Source organism: Pholcus phalangioides, unplaced genomic scaffold (assembly GCF_987345545.1).
Source record: "Pholcus phalangioides strain wild (caught in Gottingen) unplaced genomic scaffold, Ppha-v1.0 ptg000018l_1, whole genome shotgun sequence".
Taxonomy (NCBI): Eukaryota; Metazoa; Arthropoda; class Arachnida; order Araneae; family Pholcidae; genus Pholcus; species Pholcus phalangioides.
This window is the reverse complement of record NW_028301611.1, coordinates 3,628,762-3,652,621: the sequence shown is the minus strand read 5'-3', so window position 1 is coordinate 3,652,621 and position 23,860 is coordinate 3,628,762. Positions and strand designations below refer to the sequence as shown.

The following is a 23,860-nucleotide window of genomic DNA, read 5'->3' as shown; positions in this document are numbered from 1 at the left end:
ACTTCACTCACTTCTGAAATGGCAGCACTGAAAAATCAAACACAACACTGGATACACACTTACATTTCCGCCACAACTCACTAGGTAGTAAATTGCCCATAGATGGCGATAGACCTGAGTCGTGCTCGGTTGGAAAGCACTAAAACATCAGACAACACTATAAACGCACTCAGAGTATTAGGCGCACACTCACACTTCCGACACAACTCAATCGGCAGTAAATCGCCCATGGCGATAGACCGGAGTTGTGCTCAGTCTGAAAGAATAGAGTGTGAAAAAAATTTCAAGTCCAAATCGGGAAAAATTGACTGCTTAAAAAAAATTTGGTCAAGATAAAAAGAATTATTATCCGCCACGACTGTACACGATTGGGCCACATCAGATGACAACAAGGACCGTATGCTATCCAATGAACGGATCCGATCCAAAAATGGCTTGCCTCTTCCTGTAGACGCATCATCAAATGGAGAGAAAAGTCCACGATGAAAGTTTTAATTATCTTTCCGTTAATTAAAATGGGACGTCCTTTAAGATAAAGGGAAGAGGAGAAAGGAAAAAAATATATTAGTTGCACGTGACGTTCTAAACGTACGGAAGGGGAGAAAAAAAAAAAAACTCCCACAGAAATTGTCACCTTCCATTGGGGCGGCCGTAGAATGCCAGCTCTAATGACGTCACCCACACACACACAGCTGCAAATTGCAAGAGATGTAAACAAGGCTTTGACAAGCCCCAAGGCATTAAACACAAGGCCACAATTTAGAGGAAGAAGCAAAAAATTAAGAACCAATTTTTTTTCTCTCTTTCCGCATGAACAACAAATGATTATTACCTTTGGAAAATTTGTATTAATACGTAATTAACACTTACCTGCTTCGCAACCGAGAGGTAGGAGGAGGACGACGAGGAGGGCGGCGGCCGTCGTAGCTAGAAGAACCGTCGGAAGGCCGCCGTCAGAACAGGCCCCCATCACAGCAGCCCATCTATGAAGGGCCTAAAAACAACACAACAACAATCCTTCAGTGTCGTCATCCCATTGTCACAAACACACATATTTTACTCAACTGTCATTCCAACAATCGGATTAATAACAACAATCGTCGAAAATAATAGTAATAACGAGAGTCAAACACACGGCGATCCTCACTCGAGAGGCGCAAGACGTCAACTGCTGAGCGGGGGTTAAATGAAAAAAAGAGGCGAAAGGGCATTATTTTTTTTCTTCCGCAGCTGGATCAGCGCCACCTGTCGGTAATGATAATAAATTCAAATCTGCGGATGTCATTGGTCGACAGGCGTCTATCGAAACCCACGCAATTTTTTTCCATGTTATTATTATTATAATAAGCATTACTGAAAAAGGTTCGGTTTTCGTAGCCGATTTAGTTTATGGTTTTGTTTGTTAGTAAGATGCAAAAAAGAGAAAGATAAACAACCGATCAAATAGTGTTCGAGACGATGCCTGATTTATATCCTTGTTATTTCCCTATCCAGATGACGATGATAACGATCCCGATGGCGTCCTAGATTTTCTGTTTTTTCGGAATGATGATGATGACATATTTCATTGGAAGAATGTTTCTACATTTTGTTTTTATTATCCCCTACTCCCGTTATCTAATCGTATTCAACTATCGACACGTATAGTTGTTTTTCCTTCCACTCCGTTATACGATCACACTGACGACCTTGGTGTCCGATACCGGCGGTGTCTTCATGGGTGGGACGACTGCGTCGATGTAAACGGGATCTCACCCCCACCCCAGTGCCGTCTTAAGGCATGGGCCTACCCGGGCCGTCTCAAGAGAAAAGGGGCCTCACAAAAATGAGATCTGGTTGAAATTTTCGCGAATTTGCCCGATAGGGCCTCAGAAAAATCACTTGGCCCGGGGGCCCATGATGCTCTTAAGACGGCCCACCCCACCCCGAAATTATCGAAGAATTAGAGTAATCAAGGATTTTCATTATATATATATATATATAAGGCTGATATTTTCCCTCTGAAATTGTTCTTCCATTGAATTCAGTCAATCCTGGAATTATTTTTCATTAATTCTGAAATTTTCAATTACCTTCCATACTTAGAATAAGACAACCATAACTATCCTTTATGGGCATTGTATAATATTTTATCTTGTGTATATATTGTTTATAATTTTTATTAATTGCATTTTTAATTGGGTTGCTGAATTTTTGAAATATATGACATCCATATTTTTATGAGCATCTTTTTCTCAACCACCTCGTTGGGCATTTTGCCTGTTGTGGCGTTGTATTTGTAATTCTGAAATTTTCAATTACCGTCATTCATAGGCGTACGCAGAATTTTCTCAAGGGGGGGGGGGTTCAATTTTTTTTCTTCTCATAGGTAGGAGGGGGGGGGCCGTTACGTTTTTCCTGCAAAATAACACTATAATCTCGGCTTGAGAGAGGGTTAGAACCCCAAAACCTCCCCTTTGCTTACGCCAATGCCTTCATTAATTCTGAAATTTTTCTTTTGTTTCTTTCTTTCTACATTTGAATATGAATTTTCATCAATTGTGAAAATATTTTTTTTTTCGTTTGTTTTAAAATTGTTCTCTCATTAATTCTGAAATTGTTCTTTCACCGATTCTGATTTATTTTTTTATTCTCGCATTCATTCTGAATTTAAATATGAAATTTATTCAAAAAATATTCTGAATAATATTATTCTGAAAAAATATTTTTTTCAATCAGTTCTGAAATTTTCCATTGATTTGAATTTTTCTTTCCTTCTTTCAATTTTGAATTTCCATCAATTCTGAGAAATAATATTTTTATATTATAATATAAATATATTTTTCATTAATTTTGAAATTCCCTTTTCTTTCATTATCCTTAATTTTTTCTTTCATTAATTCTGAGTTATTCCTTTTCTTACAAATTCTGAACACCCCCCCCCCCCTCTTTTTCATTCATTCTGAATTCAAATATAAATTTTTCCATCAATTCTAAAATTGCTATTTTTTTATCAATTCCAAATTTCCTTTAATTCTGAAATTATTTTGTTCGTTAAATTCACATCAATTCCTCAATCATCATTATCATTTTAATTAAGAATTTCCATCATTTCAGAAATTAATTGCCTCAATATGAAAGCGATTTTTCTTTCTCTCTCATTAATTCTAAAATAATTCCTCTCATTAACCCCGCCAAAAAAAAAAGAAGTTGAAGCATTTACTAGAGAGAACTCATATTTATTTCCTGAATTTTCGTTCGGATGAGATCCATCTAAATAAGAGAGGGGTCTGGGAGGTTTACGATAGTCTTAGGTCAGGTTTTTTACTCCCAGACCACGTAGTCGGGAATGCGGGTTAGTTAATGATAATCACAACAGTACTGACGGGGAATTACCCACCTCTGACTTGGATGGCTTCTCGATTGACAACAAACCACCGGGCAAATTAAAATGTGTGTTAATAAATGCCAGGAGCTTGGGTAACAAGAAAGATTTTTTAGAAACTATGATAGTTGTGGAGGACTTGGATCTTATAGCCATTACAGAATCTTGGGCAAACGATGGGGATGAATCTTTCTTACACATCTCCGGATACGATACTTTTTTGAGAAATAGATCTGATAGGAAAGGGGGTGGAGTGTTGATATACGTGAAATCATGTTTGAAGGCTAGAGAGTGTAACGTACAGAGAAGTGATATTGAAACCATATGGGTTGAACTTGAGAACAAAAGACGTCATAAGCTTATTGTTGGGGTTTGTTACAATCCACCGAATAGGGATCAAAACTACATCGCCAAAATGCACGATGAAATTTCCTACATGTGTAAGCGAAAGAGGGTTCTCATACTAGGGGATTTCAATTACCCGGGTATTGATTGGGAGAACCTTTCATCTGGAAATCAGTATGAAAGAGACTTTCTTAAGTTGGTGCTCGAAAATTTTTTGTATCAGCATGTATCAGAAGCCACTAGGGGTACTGCTATTTTGGATTTAGTTCTTACTAGTTCTGAGGATCTAGTTGAACATGTTTCGGTGGGGGAAGAGTTTTCTTCCAGTGATCATCGTATCGTCAGATTTCACTGTAACTTTTCCTCGGGTAAGGTTGATAACAAAAGATTGGTTCCTTGTTTTCGGAGAACTAACTTTGATGTTTTGCGAAGAAGGTTAGCGGAAGTTTTCAAAGACCGGTTGGAATCAGTAGGGGTGGTAAGTCAATGGGAAGAATTTAGTACGAAGCTGTCCTCTGTTTTGCACGACGTCATACCCTTTGTTCGAAAAAAGCGTGTTTGTACATCACACCCTCTATGGTTCACGGATAGCGTGCGGAACCTTTATCTTGAAAAGAAAAGAGCATTCAGAGAGTATAAAAGTGGACGAGGTGACCTATCATTGTTTACTGATAAAAGAAGACTGTTGAAGAAAGCGATAAGGGATAGTAAAAAGCAAGTTGAATCTAGGTTGGCAGATAACATTGGCTCTGACCCAAAATCATTTTTTCGATACGTCAATAATGGATGTAAGGGGACAGTTGGCCCCCTCTCGATAGGAGGCTCAAAAGTAGAGAGCAATGTAGGCATGTGTAGTGCTTTCAATGACTTTTTCGCGTCGGTTTTTAATGGAGATAATGATATTCGATATACGGGTGTTGCATGGGGTAATAAAACGCTCAACGATATTCAAGTGGAAGACGTGGAGGTCCTAAATCTTCTAAGAAATGTATGTGCAAGCAAAGCACCAGGACCAGATGATATCTATCCCAGGGTTCTCAGGGAAGGTGCTAATGAATTGTTGGGGCCAGTCGCACAGATATACAGGAGTAGTGTTGCTGAGGGTATCGTCCCGAGAGATTGGAAACTGGCTAACGTTGTTCCGATATTTAAGAAGGGTAGTAGAGAAGTGGTGTCTAATTATCGTCCAGTGAGTTTGACGAGCTCCCTCTCGAAAATTTTGGAAATTATCATCAAAAGGCAGTTTGTGAAGTGGATAGACGAGAATAATGTATTGTCGGATAATCAGCATGGGTTCAGGAAGGGGAAGTCATGTGTAACTAACCTCCTTTGCTTCTATGATTACGTGACTAAGGCTTTGGGTAAGAGCAAAAATGTCGACGTTGTTTACCTTGATTTCCAGAAGGCATTCGATCGGGTCCAACATGGCAAACTCTTGAAGCGTTTACACGAGATTGGAATAGGGGGCAACTTGCTGAATTGGATAGAATCGTGGTTAAGAGATAGGTCGCAACGAGTTATGGTGAACGGGGAATTCTCTGGTTGGACAGACGTCACAAGTGGAGTTCCTCAGGGAAGTGTCCTTGGCCCCATACTTTTTTCACTTTTTATCGATAAACTCGATCAGGGTATCGATGGAATTACTAGCAAATTCGCAGATGATGTGAAGCTAATGGGGGTAATCGGGAATGAAAGCGATAGGGAGTTGCTCCAGACCAACTTAAACAAGATTGCAGCATGGGCAAATGAATGGAGCATGACGTTTAGCGTAGATAAGTGCATGGTCGCTCATTTTGGTTCGAACAACCAACGGTTCTCTTACGAGTTGAATGGTGTCACTATCCCGGATGCAATTAGAGTCACCGATTTGGGAATTCTCATTGACGAGCGACTTAAGTTTTCTGAACATTGTTCAGCGGTTGTCAAAAAATCGAATAGAATGCTTGGTCTCATTTTCAAAACGGTCTCTTCGCGTTCTCCTAAAGTTATTCTTCCGCTTTTTCGAGGCTTAGTTCGTCCTGGACTGGAGTATGCTGTAAGGTTTTGGAGACCATACCTACAGAGGGACATAGACTTGGTTGAAGGGGTGCAGAGAAGAGCTACGCGTGTCCTTATTGGCACACAGGGCTTGAGTTATGAAGAAAGACTTCATTTTTTGAATATGTTTACATTGGATGAACGCAGGTGTCGAGGAGATATGATCGAAGTGTTCAAAATTTTCAATGGGATGGATAGGATGGACCATGAACTTTTAGTACACCGCCAATCGACTGCTTTTACAAGGGGACACCAGTATCGATTGGTGAGGGACAATGCAAGGTTATGGTGTCGCAGGGAATTTTTCTCCAATAGGGTTGTTAATAAATGGAATAGCTTACCCCCGGAGGTAGTAAATTGTAACACAATTGACACGTTTAAAAAGAAATACGATAAACATGTTGGGGTAAATCGAGAAGCTCTATCCATTCTTAGAATAAGACAACCATAAGTAATCTTTATGGGCATCGTATAATATTTTATCATGTGTATATATTGTTTGTAATTTGTGTTAATTGCATTTTTAATTGGGTTGCTGTATTTTTGAAACATATGACAACCATATTTTTATGGGCATCTTTTTATCAGCCACCTCGTTGGGCATTTTGCCTGTTGTGGCGTTGTATTTGTATTTGTATTTGTATAATAAAGCTAATTCACTAATTAACCGAACGTCTTTGACCCTAGCCATAGGTATTATAAACGCCTACTTTCTCAGGGCCTGTTTTACATTAAGGTCCTGTTCGTTCTCCTCCAGTTGGAAATTTTCGTACTCCGATTTACACACGCCTCCGGATAATTGAGTTTCTACCGGTATTATTCTCTGCAATTAGGCTCTTACTTTAATCCACAAAACCCGGTCTATTGCTATTTGGAATCCACCAAGCTGGAAGCAGCAGTATAGAATTCTACGTATTTAACTCTCAAAAAAATCATATGACAAGATCTCTAATGTGGACCCTTCAACATTCGGGGTTGGGGGGGGGCAGCCGTACATTAACAAAAAAACGCTCTTTCTTATTCATCATAGTCAATTTTTTTTACAACGTGCATATTAGATGATAAGATATGGAAAAAGGCCATTAAAATTTCAGTACGATGCCAAGAAGGGTAAAAAGAAAAAGGCACAATGTCTTTGATAAATAATCACAAAAATGCATCGCCCCCCCTTCTTCCCACTCCCCTTAAGAACATTATGTATTGTAATATCGATGAAAAATAGCTTCAAAACCTTCAACTTGATCGAGAGCCTCAAGAGAGATGCCAGCGATTAGGCCACATTGATTACAAAAACCCCCCCATGGTTGCCGTTGATCTTGTTGTTCCCTCGCCAATCGGTACTAAACGAGCCAATCTGTGTATATATATGTTACAGTAAATGTGATAAATCCGGTTATTATGTATAATTGCCACGCATTTTGGTAAATTTGTGATAAATTTCCCCTAAATTAATTACTTATACCGACAACTATGCATAATACCCAATCACCGCACTGTTGATAAACCTGACAAATGGGTTATTATGCATACTTACCGTTATGGTAAATTTGATAAATTTATCACTTTTGGCGAATATCCATATTGGTAAATTTGATAAATACTTGAAATTTATCGTCTTTATCTGTCATTATGCGTAATACCCTAGTGAATTTGAAAAATATGAAAAAATTCAAAATGAATCTAGTATGTGCCCCCGATATTGTGATAAGAAATTTCACGATCGTGCCCCGATACAATGCATGTATGAATTACCATGTGTAACATTGTTTTCCAAAGCGGGCAATATCCCCCGGTGGGCGATTGAAAGATTCGGGGGCGATAGAAGCTACGGGTGTAACATAGGAATCTATGGGTTCGCTTGAGTTGGAGGGCGATGAGAGAAAATTTTCTCTGACGAAGTGGGACGATGGAACAAAAAGTTTGGGGAACTATGATGCATAGTATGTCATATAGTACGCGATTTATCATGCTTATCAACGACGCGACGCTTGGGTACTATGCATAATCACCAGAGTGAATTATGGATTAACTTTCACAGAAATTTATCAGATTTACCAATGAAGCTTGGGTAACTATGCATAATCGCCGTTAGTGTTAGATTTAGGAAACTTTATCAAACTTACCAAAATGCTCGGCAATCATGCATAATCACCGTTATTATGTATAATAACCTGATTTATCACATTTACTGTAACATATACTGTATATAACTGTACTGTACAGTACATGATAATTGTATCATTATATATCAGGGCACGGTCACACAATTCCGCTATATCGGTGTCGACTATATTCATATCACACATACTAGGCTCTTTTGATTTGTTTTCATATTTATCACATTCACCAATTTCACTTGGATATTATGCACAATCACAGATAAAGGCGATAAAAGTATTTATCAAATTTACCAACGACACCTGGTTATTATGCAGATTTGTCGGTAAAAGTGATAAATTTATCAAACTTAGAAAGACGATTGGTAAGTATGCATAATAATATTTACCGTAACATAAACAAGACGCTATTCTCGATAGACTGAGGGGGCTCAACTTTTTGTGTGCGGGCCATTTCATTAGTTTGAAAACGCGCCACGGGTCACTTCAGTGATTTGGAACTCCACTTTAAGTCTCACTCAAGTGAACTAGAAAAATTATATATTTCTTCCCGAAAATCTAATAAAACAAGATCTCTTTATAATGTGGAGGCCGACTAAACATTCCAGGGGCCCATAAAGCTATTCCACCACCCCCCCCCCACTCCCCAAAGCCAAACCATCAGTGCAGCGGGTTACTTAAGTGATTTGGAAATGTGCCGCGTCACTCGATCGAGTGATCTGGAAAATATGCTGTGGTGCACTTAAGTGATCTGTAAATTTGTCGCGGGCCATTCGAGTGATCTGGCAATGTGTCGCGGGATCATTTGTTGCAGAGAACCACTTGAGAGATGCGGTACTACGCCGCGATTGACTAAGATGGTCTGTAAAAGTGGTGCTTAGTTCGTTTTTCCAAAAGTAGGTTGAATTTCATGGTTAACATCAGATCAAATGACTCCAAGGGCCACATTTGGCCCTCGGGCCATGAGTTGAGTATATATGCGATACGCAAAAAAAAAAAAAAAAAAAAAAAAAATAGATGCGTCGCCAATACTGGTGGCGCTAACATTTCTCTCTCTCTCTCATCCATTTTTCTTATCATCATAAATATGGTAGGAGTTCGCATCCACGATTGTGGGCGGTGATTTTTTTTTCTTCTTCTTCTTCAAGGATTCTCACCTAGAACTTGGCAACACCTGGAGAGATTTGAGAGAGAAGTTATCTCTCCATTCTTCTTTTTTTTTTCTTTTTTGGAAACATGATTAATGATGTACACGAATCGGGCATGCGCAACATTCCCAACATCTTATGCTGTTTACCATAACAAGAGGGTTCATCATCTGTTCATCGATTGTGGAAATATGGACAGAAAGCATTTTCTTTTTCCTTCCGAGTGCTGGAAAATACTAGCCAAATCCCTACACGTTTTGGCGATAGTAGCGTTGTAGGAATTCCGCTAGCTTTTGTCAATTCGTAAACATTCGGCTAAACAGGTACTAATTATTGAAGCCAGATGGGAGAAAAGATTAACCAACACAGCCCCCCCCCCCACCATCGTTGAGCCAGACCCTCCGATAAAAGATTTTTGGAGGGTCCACAATTATAATGGGAAAAGTATGATTCAGCCAGGAGCCCCCAGGTATGTATCCCAAATCGTGCAGCAGAGCCCTTAGGCTAGGATCTTTAGCGGAGAGCCCCAGACATTCCACTTTACAGTGATTTTGTAGTGTGAAAAGGCAAAAAAAAAAAAAAAAAAAATGGTAAGAGTGATTCTGGGCCTCCGGGCTGAAGCCCTTCCATCCAGTATATGTAGTATTCCTCACCGTCTTGCCGCATGGCCCAACCCAGGGACGGTCCGGCTGGCCTAAAGAAAAGAGGTGTGCCTGACAAGAATGAGATCTGTGAATTTTCAACGATAAGCATATACATTTTTCAGGGCCTCCTGATAATTCAAGGATAAAAGTTCTGCTAGTAAAATCCGGGAAGCACTGACTAGTTCCCCCTCCCCCACGACAGGGCTTGTTTCTCGCATGGGCAAACGGAGCACGTGCCCAGGACCCAAAAATTCTCGGGACCCCGAATTGACTGACTGTATTATCTCTCACCCCTATCTCTACCTTAAAGAACATTTTATATAATTAGCCCCCAAAAATTCATATTTGTCCAGGGCCCTGAACATAGGAGAAACAAGTACCGCCTCTGATTCGAGTGGGGACTCAACTGTTCGCATCGAATCCTCCAGACCAGAGGTTCTCAACAGGTGCTCCGCGGCCACTTAAAATTAAGAATAATAATTATAAATATTTTTAAACAGTAAAAATAAATCAGTAACTTTGATAAATAATTAAGAAATGGGCCTAAGGTGCTCCGTCATAGAATTTTTCCACTAAAAAGGGCTCCGCGAGTCAAAAAAGGTTGAGAACCGCTGCTCCAGACCAAACGTGGTCCCCGCTCTGCCCCGCTAGGGGGATATAAGCTGGCTCGTCTCAGGAGACGTGGGCCACGGTGGAAAGAGCATCGAATAGCTAAATTGACGAGTGGATTGGTGACCAGTGCAGAAACTGGGGGGGGGGGGGCTGGTACCACGGCGGCCCCGACCAAATGGGGTGCGAATTTCAACCCTTAACACAAGGGTTCCCAAACTGTGCGCCGTGGCACGTTGCCAACCTTTGTCGGGGGCGCCTTCGAGTGGTGGCCTGACAAAGGCTTTTCGAAGAGATTCTTTGTTAAGCTGCTCTAGGGAGACGCGGATAAGCATTGATTGGGGTAAGAGCACTGTGAGAGGAAAAAGTTTGAGATCCCCTGCTTTAACCACGTGAATTCAATTATTGAATTGAATTGCTTTAACCACGCCTTCAACAAGAAGTGGGGGCGCTAAAATGCATGCTTGCCCCGACGGACCAAGCATCTAGTTGCGTCGCTGTTGGTGACATCACGGAATGGATAATCGTTATTTTATGATATTGGTGAATAGACATTCGTTATTAGCAGAGGGAGAGAGGGAGAGAGAGAGAGAGAGAGAATTCCGTCTTTCATATTTCTTCACCAAACACATTTCATTATCTATTTGTTGCTAGCTGATTGATTAATGGGGAAAAAAATCAGTCAAACGTGAGAAAACAGAAGCCAAGGCGTGTAAATTGAGGATTCCATCAAAAGGACACTCGCAAGAAGGTTACGGGATTCCCTTGGCATTTTGTCAATTATAACAATTTGTTCAATCGGAAAAGAAAGAAGCCAAATCGGAAAATAACGAAATTCGTAAGCAGGTTGGCGGAAATAGAAAAAAAGACGTTCCTCGTGCAGCAATATCGGCGGACAAAGGCAGTCATTATACGAAAAGTAGCGTCAAATTGGCATCCAAATTGGGGACATCATCAAAAGGACACTCGCAAGGAGGTTGAATCTAGGAAGGTTGAATCTGGCTTCTAGTCACTTGCAACAATCTGCTGCATCCAGAAAAAATTGCCAAATGGAAGAAAATAACGAAATTTCTAAGCAGGTTGGCGATATTAGACGGTCCTTATTTTGCTACATTTCGATCCAATTCGAACTCGCCAATCGAAAAATTTACCCTCGATATGGCGCAACGGCAACCCTGGTTATGTATATCTCGGAATCATCAGAAAACTTCAATTATTTCATTATGAATGGCAATTCCTTATCCTCCCCCCACACCCCAATGTCCATTCAATCCTACTGAATAATAATAATCCTAGATACCGGATTTATTCTGAGAATTCTATCCCAAGAATACCTTCTAATACATCAAACGGTCGCCATTTTTCTCACCACAATAAGGCATTGACAAGATCCTTTTCGTTATTATTATAGCAAGGAATTTTTAAGGGTCCAGCCACAGCTGGTTTCTTTGATCCATTCAAGGGATTCCCAACTTATATAAATAGGAGATCGCCTTCCCCCCTTCTCGGGGATTTTGAGGTCCCTGCTTTTGAAATACGAACACCTTTCTCAATAGCTTTTCTTCTTATTATGATACCCTTTCCCCCCCCCCCATTCAATAGGGTCTTTTATCCCCCATTTCTGAAAAGGAACCCTTCTCGCTGGACTTTCCGAGAAAAGGGTCCCTTTGAAGAAGCCCGGAGAATAATAATAATAATAAATAGGCAGAGTTTGCAGGAGATTGGGAGGGGGGGGGGCGCCCCGAAAGAAAGCTCCCCACTATCGATATAGAAATTGTGTGCTACAACCTTATATAGAGGGGTTATGCTCCTTTTATGTGAGAGTATTGACCAGTATGAGAACTGGACAAAGCATGGGTAAGTAATAGCTATGGGATAGTCGAGGGTATATAGGATGGATATTGATATGTTTTGCGAAGGTGGGGATCGGTGGTCATTTATGGATCCAGGTGTCCATCTTGTGTCCCTCGGAGGGATTAATTAAATTGAAATTCACGCTCGTTTCGATCCTTGCGGATCGGCGAAGACAGGTGGGATCAGGTTCCCCCCCCCCCCCAATAATACTGGAGCGGGGCAGTGAGCGGAGATAGACTTGAACGTCTGGGAGTGGACGATGATGATTTTAGTACACCCATTGGCTGAAGGAAGGGGGGCAATGAGGGCAGTCGCCCCTTCCAGTTCTGTCAAAAATGTGTGTCATTGGCATAGGCGGGAGAATGGAGTTGCCTTCTCATAATTTTTTGTGTTTTCACGCTATGATTGATATATATGTATTGACATACATACTGCAAATATTTGCTTGGCTCAATATATACTGCTAAAGCTCAACCAAGTGGCCAGTTTTGCTAAAGCTCGGAAATGATGCCCCCAGTTGACCCGGCCAATGTCTGAAATTCGGTCACGCCGGGCTTTGGCCAGCCTTTATATGTCCAAATGTCGATCTCTATACATCTCTATATATCACTAGATATTTAGATTCCTTTGATCGTTAGGATTGCCATAGCTAACAAAAATAATTATGGTTAGCTATGGTTAATTATAAATGACCATAATTATCACAAAAAAAAAAAAAAAAAAAAAAAAAATACTCCAACGCACCTATACAAACATAGAATGCAATAATGTTCAGTCAATGTGCATAAATTCATCCCATGGTGAAGAATTGTTAGCCTCACCTCCTAAGGACGGGGAATGGTTGGTTCTCTAACTAGGTCCCAATTTACACGTAAACAAGTGGGGCCTATATTCACTGATAACAACAACAACATATATTAACCAAAGTAGGGCGCGTAGGTAGTTTGCGTATACTTAGAAATGCATAGAAAGCCAGCATACCTTTTTTAAATGCGTACGTGGCTTGCGTACTCCTAGAAACACGTAGGAAGCTGGCATGTGCTTTTAGAAACGCATAGGAGTCTCAAATGCCTTTAGAAATGCTTTGAAGGTTAACACACGAGTTTAGAAATGTGCGCATAGGAGGCTATCACACTTAAAAATGTGTATTAAATAATAATGCTTTTAGGAATGTAGGGGAAAACTTGCGTACTTCTCCAGTGTGTCTGGTATGGAGGCCTCAGGGCAATGGTATTTTCTCTTGCCCTGGTCAAAGCTGTATATCTCATTTCTAAATTACTAGACTGGCCAGACGTTCCAGTGCGGTGTCCCGGAACAAAACATTTGGTCGTGAGCCCAGAACCGTAGCGTGCCTTCTCGGGGCCCCGGGGCAAACTTTTTCTCTGGACATTCTTGAAAAGGTTATTATTATGCAAAATATACGTGTACTTTTTTTTGTGGGGGGGGGGGGGCATTCAGTTCGGATCCCCGGTTGCTCCCCCCAGCCTAGTTACGGGCCTGACTATGCCTATAAAATAGGCATCATCTGGAGGAAATTGGCGAAATCGGCATTGTGTCCCGGTTTCGTCCCATTAAAATCTGGTCAACGTAATAAAAAACCAAAAATTGGAGGCCTCCGATATGTAAGTGTAGACCCGTTTCCGAAACCTACATTGGCTTCAAAGGCATCAGAGAAAGAGTGTAAAGATAACAGCATAAGGCGAGGCCTAAGAAAAACATCGCCTACACATCAATATGTATTATTGTTTTCTTTCAAAGAAATAAGACAACGAGTCTCACCTCTTGAGACATTTCAAGACAGCGAGACATCCGTCTTTTAAGGGCCGTTTATGGGTCGTTATTATTATTACAATAATAATACAAGGGCGTTAAATAAAGGCAAGAGGGGGAAAAAAAACAAGAACAAAATGGCTTCCTTCTTGTGAAACAAAAAAAAAAAAAAAATATTTTTATTATCAGGTAAGAAGGAGGGGAAGAAGTTGCTTTCAATTTTTTTTCTGGAGGGGGAACGTAAACGGACCACGGGCCCCACAACCTCTCCCCCTTCATATACGTATATAGTAGGAGCTTTTTTTCCCTTGTTATTTTCTTCAAGAAAAGATCGTTTCAATGGTAAAGTTCAAGGCGAACTTTACGGCGGGGGTCGAGGTGTGAAAAAAGTCATGCCCATCACTTATCCCCCCCCCCCCGTACCCAAAAAAAGAGGGGGACCTTCTCAATATGTGTAGGGGGGGCCATATCCTAATTGATTGTTATACTGCATGACGGTGACCGGCTTTCACATTATTGAAGTGGGGGGTCTTTAGATAGTCATGTCGAAGCCATAACTAGCCATGTATGATGTCAAACAAAAAAACGGGACAATCATGCCTCCACATCCTTCAGCGGTGCCACCAGGTTGGAATCTTTTGCCGGCCCCCGGGCCACATTTTTCACGAGCCCTTCTTTTTTGAAAAGACAAAAGTGATCAGAATCGTTACGGGCACTTGGGCTGCAATCCTTTCAGCCCCCACCCTTGTGGGAAGGGGGTGCTGAAAGGATGGTAGTTGGCCATGGGCATAATAATCTCCGAGATTATATAGAATGTCCATATAATACAGAATATCATACGGACAGCCCTCCCAACCGGCTGTAACTAGAATTTTTGTGGGGGGAGGGGCAAATGATTTTTTCGCCCCCACCACTCACACTCTTGTCGATGATTTTTTAAAGATATTTTCATTCTTTCACGTACTACGCAAACTTCCTACGCATTTCTGAAGACAAACAAATCTTTTTTACGTATATCTGGGAGCGAGCACGCTTCCCAAGCAGAAGTACGCACGCTCCTGGGTTTATTCCACACAGTTGAAAGGGCGGGAACTAGTGGGGCAACAGTCTCGGGCGGAAAAATTTTTAGTGGCAACAAAAACAGCGCAAGAAAATCATCGAATTTTAAGGTATTGGGGCGGCGGCAGAATCATGTTTGCCCCCCTTACACACACAAATCCTAATTATGGCCCCCAGCAGTTTGTATACAAGCTTTCTCAGCATTTGTTAGCGTGGAAGGGGGGGGGGTAATCCAACAACGGGTAAGCAAACTCCTTGCCCTTCCCTAGTTGTGGCTCTGCCCTCTAGGCTGGGATCTTTGCCGAGCCCTTATATAGTGAATCCGAAGCATGAAAAAAATTAAAATCATTCCGGGCAGGAGCTATTTCCTATTCCCTTATGGAGGGGGGGGGGGCGCATGATATTCAATATTTATTTCATTATCTAGGGATGCGCAATCTTTCGACGAGTTTGCAGGAGTACGAACGCCTCCTACGCACGTCTAACGGGGAAGCCAATGTAGTCAAAGGGCCCAACTTTGACATTAAATTGGGGCCCCGTGCAACCGGAGTCTCAACAACGCTAGGTTGGTTAGCAAAGATTTATTGTTTGAATTCGATGCGCCAAAAATTAAGGGACCCTGGCAAAATGCCCCATCTCACTCATGCAGAAATCGGGCTTAGACTTTAATCCTGAAAAGTTGCAGAGAATGTTTGCTGGTCTAAAGCGACACTTTCAGCCTCGGTCTGATTTATGCATTGGCAAGTGAGGGCTATATAATTAGGGAAGGGCCATGGCCCCCACAAGGGGTAGGACTGACAGGGCTCCAGCCCGGGACGATTATAATTATTTTTTTCACGCTATAAATTTAATTTACAGGCCCCCCCCCTTGCCAGACTTTCTACGAGGTCCTGTAAAGTAAATTTATAGCGTGAAAAAAAAAAATAAATAAAAATAATAATCGTCCCGGGCTGGAGTCCTGTCAGTCCTACCCTTGTGGGGGCAATGGCCCTTCCCTAATTATTAGCCCCGCAAAAATGCCTCACTTGCCAATGCATAAATCAGACCGAGGCTGTAAGTGTCGCTTTAGACCAGTTTTCTGGAAGCTGACTCAGTGAACCTGGTGGGGAACTGAAACTTCTACCAGTTCACGACGCTTTCTCGATATGTGATGCGAACTTTTCAAAACTGAAACATATGTAATATGTAAATGCAGTTTCCTAACCTTTTTTTGCCCGTGGCCCCCTTTGAACTACATTTTTTTTTTCTCTTGGGCCCCCCGTCCCCCGTCTTACCCAGAGTCTTCGACCCTCATCTAGAAGTAAGATCCTTTATACGTACTGGATTTTTTTCAGTGAATTTATACTGAACGAAAATTTTGCAAATAAGATTGGTCTCTGAATCACTGGGCTAGAATTCATTGAGCTCCCCGCTAGTCCGAGTTCCATTCAGGGCCGTCTCAACATCATGGGCCCCCTAGGTAAAGTGATGCTATGGTAGTCCCACACTTAGGTGGAAATAAACAGCCTACATATTCCCTACTTATTTTCAAAATTTATTGTAGTATACGAAATATCATGAGGTGGAGTCACTTATAGACCTGAGACCCACGGGCATGGCCCCCCCCCACATCCTGGACTACGGCCCCTAGGCTGGAATCTTTGGCGGGCCCCCCGATCAGACTTTCGCGGGCCCTTTTATAATGGATTTATAGCGTTAAAAAACAAAAATAATGAAAATCGTCCCGGGCCCCAGGGCTGGAGCCTTGCCAGCCCATCTCTTGTGGGGGTCATGCCCGGTGGGGCTGACAGAGCTGCAACCCGGGGGGGCCTGATATGGTTTTCATCATTTTTTGTTTTTTCACACTATAAATTTAATCTAGAGGGGAATTGAGAAAAAACCCCCATCCTAGGGAACCTGCTGCAGAATGTAGGCGGTGAGCCCCGGATGGGTCCATGCCCTAAAATGGCCCTGGTTTTATGGGTAGTTTTGTTGGATTCTGTAAGTGTCCAGTCACTAATATAAAAGCTTTATTTCTTCACACCTTAATTTTTCTTCTCAGCTCTCTGCAGCCCTCCAAACCACCTGTCATGGCACCTTTCTCAATTTTCTACCGTGCCCCTCTTGAAGTACGCCAGTACCACCACTGCGTTAGACCAGCAAACATTCTCTGCAACTTTTCAGGATTAAAGTCTAAGCCCGATTTCTGCATGATTGAGATGGGGCATTTTGCCAGGGTCCCATAATTTTTGGCGCAACGAATTCAAACAATAAAGCTTTGCTAACCAACCTAGCGTTGTTGAGACTCCGGTTGCACAGGACCCCAATTTAATGTTAAAGTCGGGCCCTTTGACTACGCTTGCTTCCCCCAAATAATAATACCTTATAGCAGGGATTCTTAACCTTTTTCAGCCGTGACTCAAAATCAGCAACAAGATCAGCTTCGCGACCCATGTGTAACTTTGTTTTTATAAATTAATTAAAACAGTGACGCAATAAGCGAATTTATAACAGGACTGTAAGTAGATTTGTTACGACTCATCTCGGAAGCCCCTGCGAATCAGGTTTGTATCGTAATCCATAAGAGCCCCTATCTGGGGTGGCTGCTAGTGGATTTGTACTGCAAGGACTTCATCTTGGAAGCCCCTGCACAACAACTTTGACGTGACTCGTAGATCAAGAATCCCTGGCTGTGTAAGTGAATTTGCACGATCCATCTCTGAAACCCCTAGCAAGCAAGTCCTGTTAGTGACCCATAGCTCAGGATCCCTTGGTTGCCAGTTTATTTTTATGACCCATCTCTGAAGCCCTACCAATCAAGACTGTGTTGTGATCCATAGCTCAAGAATCCCTGGCTGTAAGTGGATTTGTACGACCCTTCTAGGAAGCCAATGCGAATGACGTTTGAGTCGGGATCTCACAGCTTAAAGTCCTTGGTTGTTAGTTTAACGACCCATCTCGGGAGCCTCGGTGACCCAAGTTTGTGTCGCGACAAATAGGGTACTCCCCATCCCAATGCATCCAAGGCCCATGCATTTACGCGGCCCTGGAGAAACCACTCATTCCTGCAGCAATCTGGCCTACTGTTGAACTGTAGAAGGAAGTCGAAGAAAGTCAAGAACGTAACTGGTTCACCAATGGTGGGCCATGAATCCAAACTAAACTGGGAACTAGAGCCAGATACGGAGCATAGATAAGGTGGCACTTTGTAGGGGAACCACAACCTTCAACATGTACAGTGACAAAGATTTAAAAAAAAAACAACATCAGGGGGATTCTTTTAAGCGAATCACGTGTTAACACGAAAAAGCTCCTACAAAGACTGATAACGGAACCACACCACATGGTGATGGATTCACCTTCCTTGTACTTTGCTCTCCGAAAGCAGTCTGATTGCAGTATGGGAAGGAACTATCAGCACTGTAACTATCATCACGTAAATTGCCATCATGGTCACAACGGTCATTCAGCAACCAATTTCTACTCCAACGGCAGAAAGTTGCTGGAAACGGAAATGTTGAAGGGTTAATCCGGCGCCCCATCTGGTTCAGCACCCAGAGCACAAACATGCCCGCTCCCCCCCCCCCCCCCACCCCCGATTGCAACCCGATGGTGGCTGTTACAGTTATAAATCTCGTAGGACCAAGCCATCAAACGTTAGTTACTAAGTTAACCCCCGCAAGTGACCGTCATAAGATTGTTCACCAAAGCGCAATAAAACTGCCATCAGAAGTGAATAAAGAGAATTTCGGATGTCACTAAAAGTCACAAAATCAAAAGAGGCCTTGAAATCGAGAGACGTCGGTTATATATCATGCTCAAAGGCTTATCGATTCCGATCATGATCCCAAATAGCTGTCTGGATTTTTATTTTTTTGTTTTTCACACTACAAATATCAAATGGAGAAGCCCGTGCAAAAATCTGGCCACAACCCTTCAGGAAAAACCAGATGCAAATTCATCGGCATGGCAACAAGCAAATGGAACCCTTCTGAAATGAGATGCAGATCTGTTGACATAGTGACACAAACTAATCAACTTGTTCAAGAACCATGGCTACCGGGGCTGATAGGCAGGGCCGTCTTAAGAGTATCATGGGCCCCCGGGCCAATTGATGTTTCTGAGGCCCTGCCAAACAAATTTCGAAAATTTCAACCATATTTCATTTTTGTGAGGCCCCTCTTCGCTTGAGGCCCCCGGGCCGTGCCCGGGTGGACCCATGCCTTAAGACGGCACTGCTGATAGGGCTCAGTCCGGGACGATTTTCATCATTTTCTGACTATCTGGCCTGGGGGCCTCCCGTCAAAGATCTTAGCCAAAGAGCCTTGCTGCCGAATAAGAGAGGTAGTGACTAAAACCATCACCATGACAGCAATGCCGAAACTAATGAAACCCTTCACACAAACCAGATGCAAATCCATCCACATGGCAACAATTCTGAAACGAATACTCCCCTTTTGAAACCAGATGCAAATTCATCGACATGGCAAGAAACGAATGAAATTTACTGAAACTATCGACATGGAAGCAATTATGAAATGAATGAAACACTTCTGAAGTCAGGTGCAAATCCATTAACATGACAGCAATCCCAAGACAAATGAAACCCCTCAGGAAAACCAGTTACGAATTCTTCGACATGGCAGCAAACGAATAAAATTCTACAGAGACCACCGACATGGCAATATGAAACCCTTCTGAAACCAGATATAAATTCAATTCAACAGTCCTGACAAGAATGAAACCCCCGTCAGAAAAACCAGATACAAGTTCATCGACATTGCAGCAATTCTGGCACGAATGAAACCCGTCAGTAAAACAAGATGCGAACCACTCGACGTGGCAACAGTGGCGTATTTACAGGGGGGTGGGGGCTTAGCAGGCTATAGCCCAGGGCAGCAAGTTCAGAGGGACAGCAAATTTGAGGAATGAATGGCCAAGAAAATTAGTAAAATGGGAGAAGGGCGGCAAAATTTGTATAACCCTCAATAAATCCACCTCTGCGCAGACAGCTAGTGATTAGATCAGTGAGTAACCATAAAAATGAACTAGAGAGTTTGCAAGCATAGAGCGTAATATAGAGCTCTATATCACGGTCTTGTGAATGACCTACAGAGTGAGGGATCAGTGAGTGATCTAAAGCGGTGTGGAAGCACGTGAATGACCAAAAGAGTGACCTAGAAAGTGTATGCGAATGACCAAAGCAGTGACCTAGAGTGCATGTCATTCTTTTGGTCATGCCCATGCTTGCATGCACTTTAGGTCCTAGAACATGTGTAAACGAGTAAATGATCAAAAGAGTGTCCCATATAGCAAGGAACCATGTCAGTGAACAACCAAAAAGTGACCCATAAACAAGGAACCATGCCAGTGAGCAACCAAAAGAATAACCTAGAGCAGTGGTTCTCAACCATGGCAAGCCCACGGCCCAGTTTCATTCATTTTTGTGAGTGGAAGGCTCAGTCAAACACAAGACCAACGGCAAATGAATGAGGAAAAATGAAACGGCTGATCATTCGCGGGCCGGTATGAATGAGGTCAGAGCCCGGTACTGGGCCGCGGCCCGGTGGTTGAGAAACAAGAGTATGAGAGTGATAAAAATAGCGTGCAAGTATGTGAGTGACCAAAACAGTGTGCAAGCATGACCTGCAAAGTGAGGCACCAGATCAGTGGGTGACCTAGAGAGTGTATGCAAGCATGTGAATGATCAAAAGAATGACTACAGAGTGTGAAAGCATGTGAATGACTGAAAAAGTGACATAGTGAGTGTGTGTGTGAGCATAGGAGTGACCAAAAGAGACACAATTGTACTCTCGGGGGGGGGGAAGGCCAAATGGGTCATACCACAGGTGGTGAATTCGAAGAAAAAGTAGTCAAGAAAATTAGACTAGAATTGGAGAAGGGCGTCAAAATTCATGTGGCCCACAGGTGACAAAACCATAAATGCGCCTCTGCGTGGCAATATCCCAATGAAATTTTATTGAAACTATTGGATTTAAAGAACACAACCACATGCAGTTTGATTAACGTGGCAGCGTTATTGGCAACGATTTGCAGCAATTCTGAAGCGAATAAAATCCCCATACTCAAATAATGAATTCATCGACATGGCAGCACTTGTCAAACCCTGAAGAAACCAAAAAAGTTTCGACACTCACTACAAAGTTCAATCGCGATCAGTGCCGCCTTAACGCATGGGGGCCCCACCCAGACACGGTCCGGGGGCATCAAGCGAAGAGGGGCCTCACAAAAATGAGGTAAGAGTTAAAATTTTCGAGGAGCATACGTGTAAATTTGTCTGGTAGGGCCTCAGAAAAATCCCTTGGCGATCTTAAGACGGCCCTGGTCGCGATAGGGGCCGTTCAAGTATTGCGTAAGAACATTTTGACCCCCCTCCTTGTCAGCAAAAGTCAACAAAACTAAGACCCCACTTGTCAGCAAATTTTCGTCATCAGCTCTGCCCCTCTGAATTCCGATGCATATTCGTGGGATTAGAGGCGTACACGGAAGGGGGGGGGGTAATGCCCCCCCCCCTCAAAAAATTATTTCTTAATGCAAAGAAATATTTTTTTATTAAAAATTTTGGAAGAACATACTTGTACGTGTAATTAACCAATTTCTGTTAATTTTAATGTTATTTGAAGGGTATGAAATTTATCTTTATATATATAATAAATTCATTGCGACCGACCCTCTAACCCATACAATGATAAAGGCCGCGGGCCAAATATGGCCTTGGGGGTTATCTGATGCAGCCTGCCCTCCTCAAACCTAATTTTGTAAAAATGAACTAAGCGGCACATTTTTACAGATCGCTTAAGTGTCCCGTGGTACATTTCCAGAGCATTTAAGCGGCTTGTGGCACATTTTCAGATCACTTAAATGACCTGGGACACAGTTTCAGAACACTTAAGCGATCCGTGACACATTTAGAGATCCCCTGAGTGACATGTGACATAGTTTTAGAGCACTGAAGTGGCCCCAGTGCGGTTCTACATCACTCAAGTTACCCACGGCACATTCTCAGATTATTTAAGTGATGCGTGGCACAGTTCTAGAGCACTTAAGCGGCCCGGACACATTTCCAGATCAATTGGATCCACGAAACATTTAGATATCAGTAAAGTGGCTCTGTAGGGCACTTATCAGTAGGGGGGGGGAGTGTTACTTCAAGTGCCCACAAACTATCAAAAGGTTTTCTCGTTTTCGGCTCACCGGGTAAGATACCAGTAAAAAATTTCATATTTTCATTAAGGGTGGTTGATGACGAAAGCATTATAGAAACCCCCCTCCCCACCGATTCTGACGTAATACTTGAATGGCCCCCATATCAGGGCCGCAACTAGTATTTTTGCCGTCCCCAAAACTAAAAATTCGATCATTTTTTACGGTGTACCCATCCATAGCCCACTAAACAATTGAATGAATGTCTAGTCGGCCGTGACCCATCCCTAAACTTTACCGCCCCCCCGCCCCCAGTTCTGGCCTTGGTCATTACCTCCTAGAGATACATCCCGTATTTAGGAGGTAAAATGCCCTGGTGTGACATTATAACAACAGATAGTGGTTACCTCAGGAATTACATCACTATCAAAAAAAAACCCGTAAGGGAAAACAGCAAAAGACTTAAAACTTACCTCGAGACCCTTGAGATATCCAAAAAAAAGAGGTGGATAATAACCTCCTTATCTCATATGAGATAAGCACCTGCAGTAGACAGCAGCAACAACAACAACAAAAAGCCTTATTACACAGACTTCACAGCTACAAGAAACAAGAGGCAAACGAGCGGGAGATGCTTATCCCGCGGTATCAAGTACAGCAAATGATGGTGCAGTTCTGGGTGTCGTTGGTAGTATTGAGCTCTCTCTGAGGTCTATCCATCCATCCATTTTCCCCCTTTTGGAAGAGGAAAGAAAGGACACACAAGAGATTGACACCCCCGCGTACGTGTGTGTACACCCATTCACCAAATATCAACCCTCCCATTCTGTTGGAAAAAGAGAGAGAGAGAGTCTTCTTTTCAATGCCGATATATTCAGATGGTGTGGACCCTCTATACCCGACCCACCATTTTTTTTCTCTCTTCCATTTGGTTGTGGCGCTGGTGTGAAATCGTGCACGTGTTAAATCTGTTGAGGGGGGGGGGGAAGGGAATCATAATAACAAGAGAAAAGAGAGACCATGTTGTGAATTTGGGGAGGTGCTTCTGGTTGGTTCCCTTTCACCGTTTCTTCATGTCAGGCCCGGGGCCCGTCCCATCATCTGCGAGGCCGTCTTTTATTATCATTATATTCCTCAGGATTTTTCTTTTTTTATATTCTTGCTTTTCAGCCATTGTCCGTTGCGAGATATTCTCCCCCTACCCCGGGATCCTGTATGGTGGTTGTTGCTGTTGTTGGGCCGTAAGCCAAATGGAATCTGTCTCAGCCGCCATGGGATTTTAAATGGTTGGGAACGGCATGGGTTATGCGTTTCCCCCCCCCCCCATATTAATAGGAATTTACGAACTTTCTCGTTCTCGGCGCCCTTTAAAGGGGGGGGGGGGGGTTCTTGACCTGTTGTGCTAAACGAACTCTTTATGCCGATAATATCCAGAGATCCAGGGGCCTCCCCCCCCCTTCACAGGGGCCTCCCCCCCCCCTTCACTCATCTTTATGCCGAGAATATGAAGGCCAGAAATCCATACCCCCCCCCCCCCCCATCAGATGCGAGGCCCGAAAATAATTTCGGGGGGGGGGGGCGTCTTGGACCCCCGATTTCATATATTTTGTTAGGAAAGTAATTGGTCATCCAAAGATTCATGCATTGTCACGGGAATGCTGGGAAAAATATCTATAACCAATTGAAATTCAGAATTATATAATGAAAGAAAAAAATTCCAGAATTGATTAAAATTCGGAATTAATGACGGGGGGAAAATCCCAGAATTGA

The 23,860-nt window shown here is 42.5% G+C and overlaps 1 protein-coding gene across 1 annotated transcript in view; it reads right to left on the bottom strand.

Moving 5' to 3' along the window:
- Positions 1-22,985, bottom strand: part of LOC149071585 (repulsive guidance molecule A-like) — a 51,778-nt gene extending 28,793 nt beyond the window's left edge. The window contains exons 1-2 of the mRNA XM_089248025.1: positions 22,564-22,985; positions 871-994 (exon numbers count right to left, since the gene is read on the bottom strand). Coding sequence (XP_089104151.1) covers positions 871-970 — 100 coding nt within the window. The 5' untranslated portion in view covers positions 971-994; positions 22,564-22,985. The remainder of the gene's footprint in view (positions 1-870; positions 995-22,563) is intronic.
- Positions 22,986-23,860: the final 875 nt, after the last annotated feature.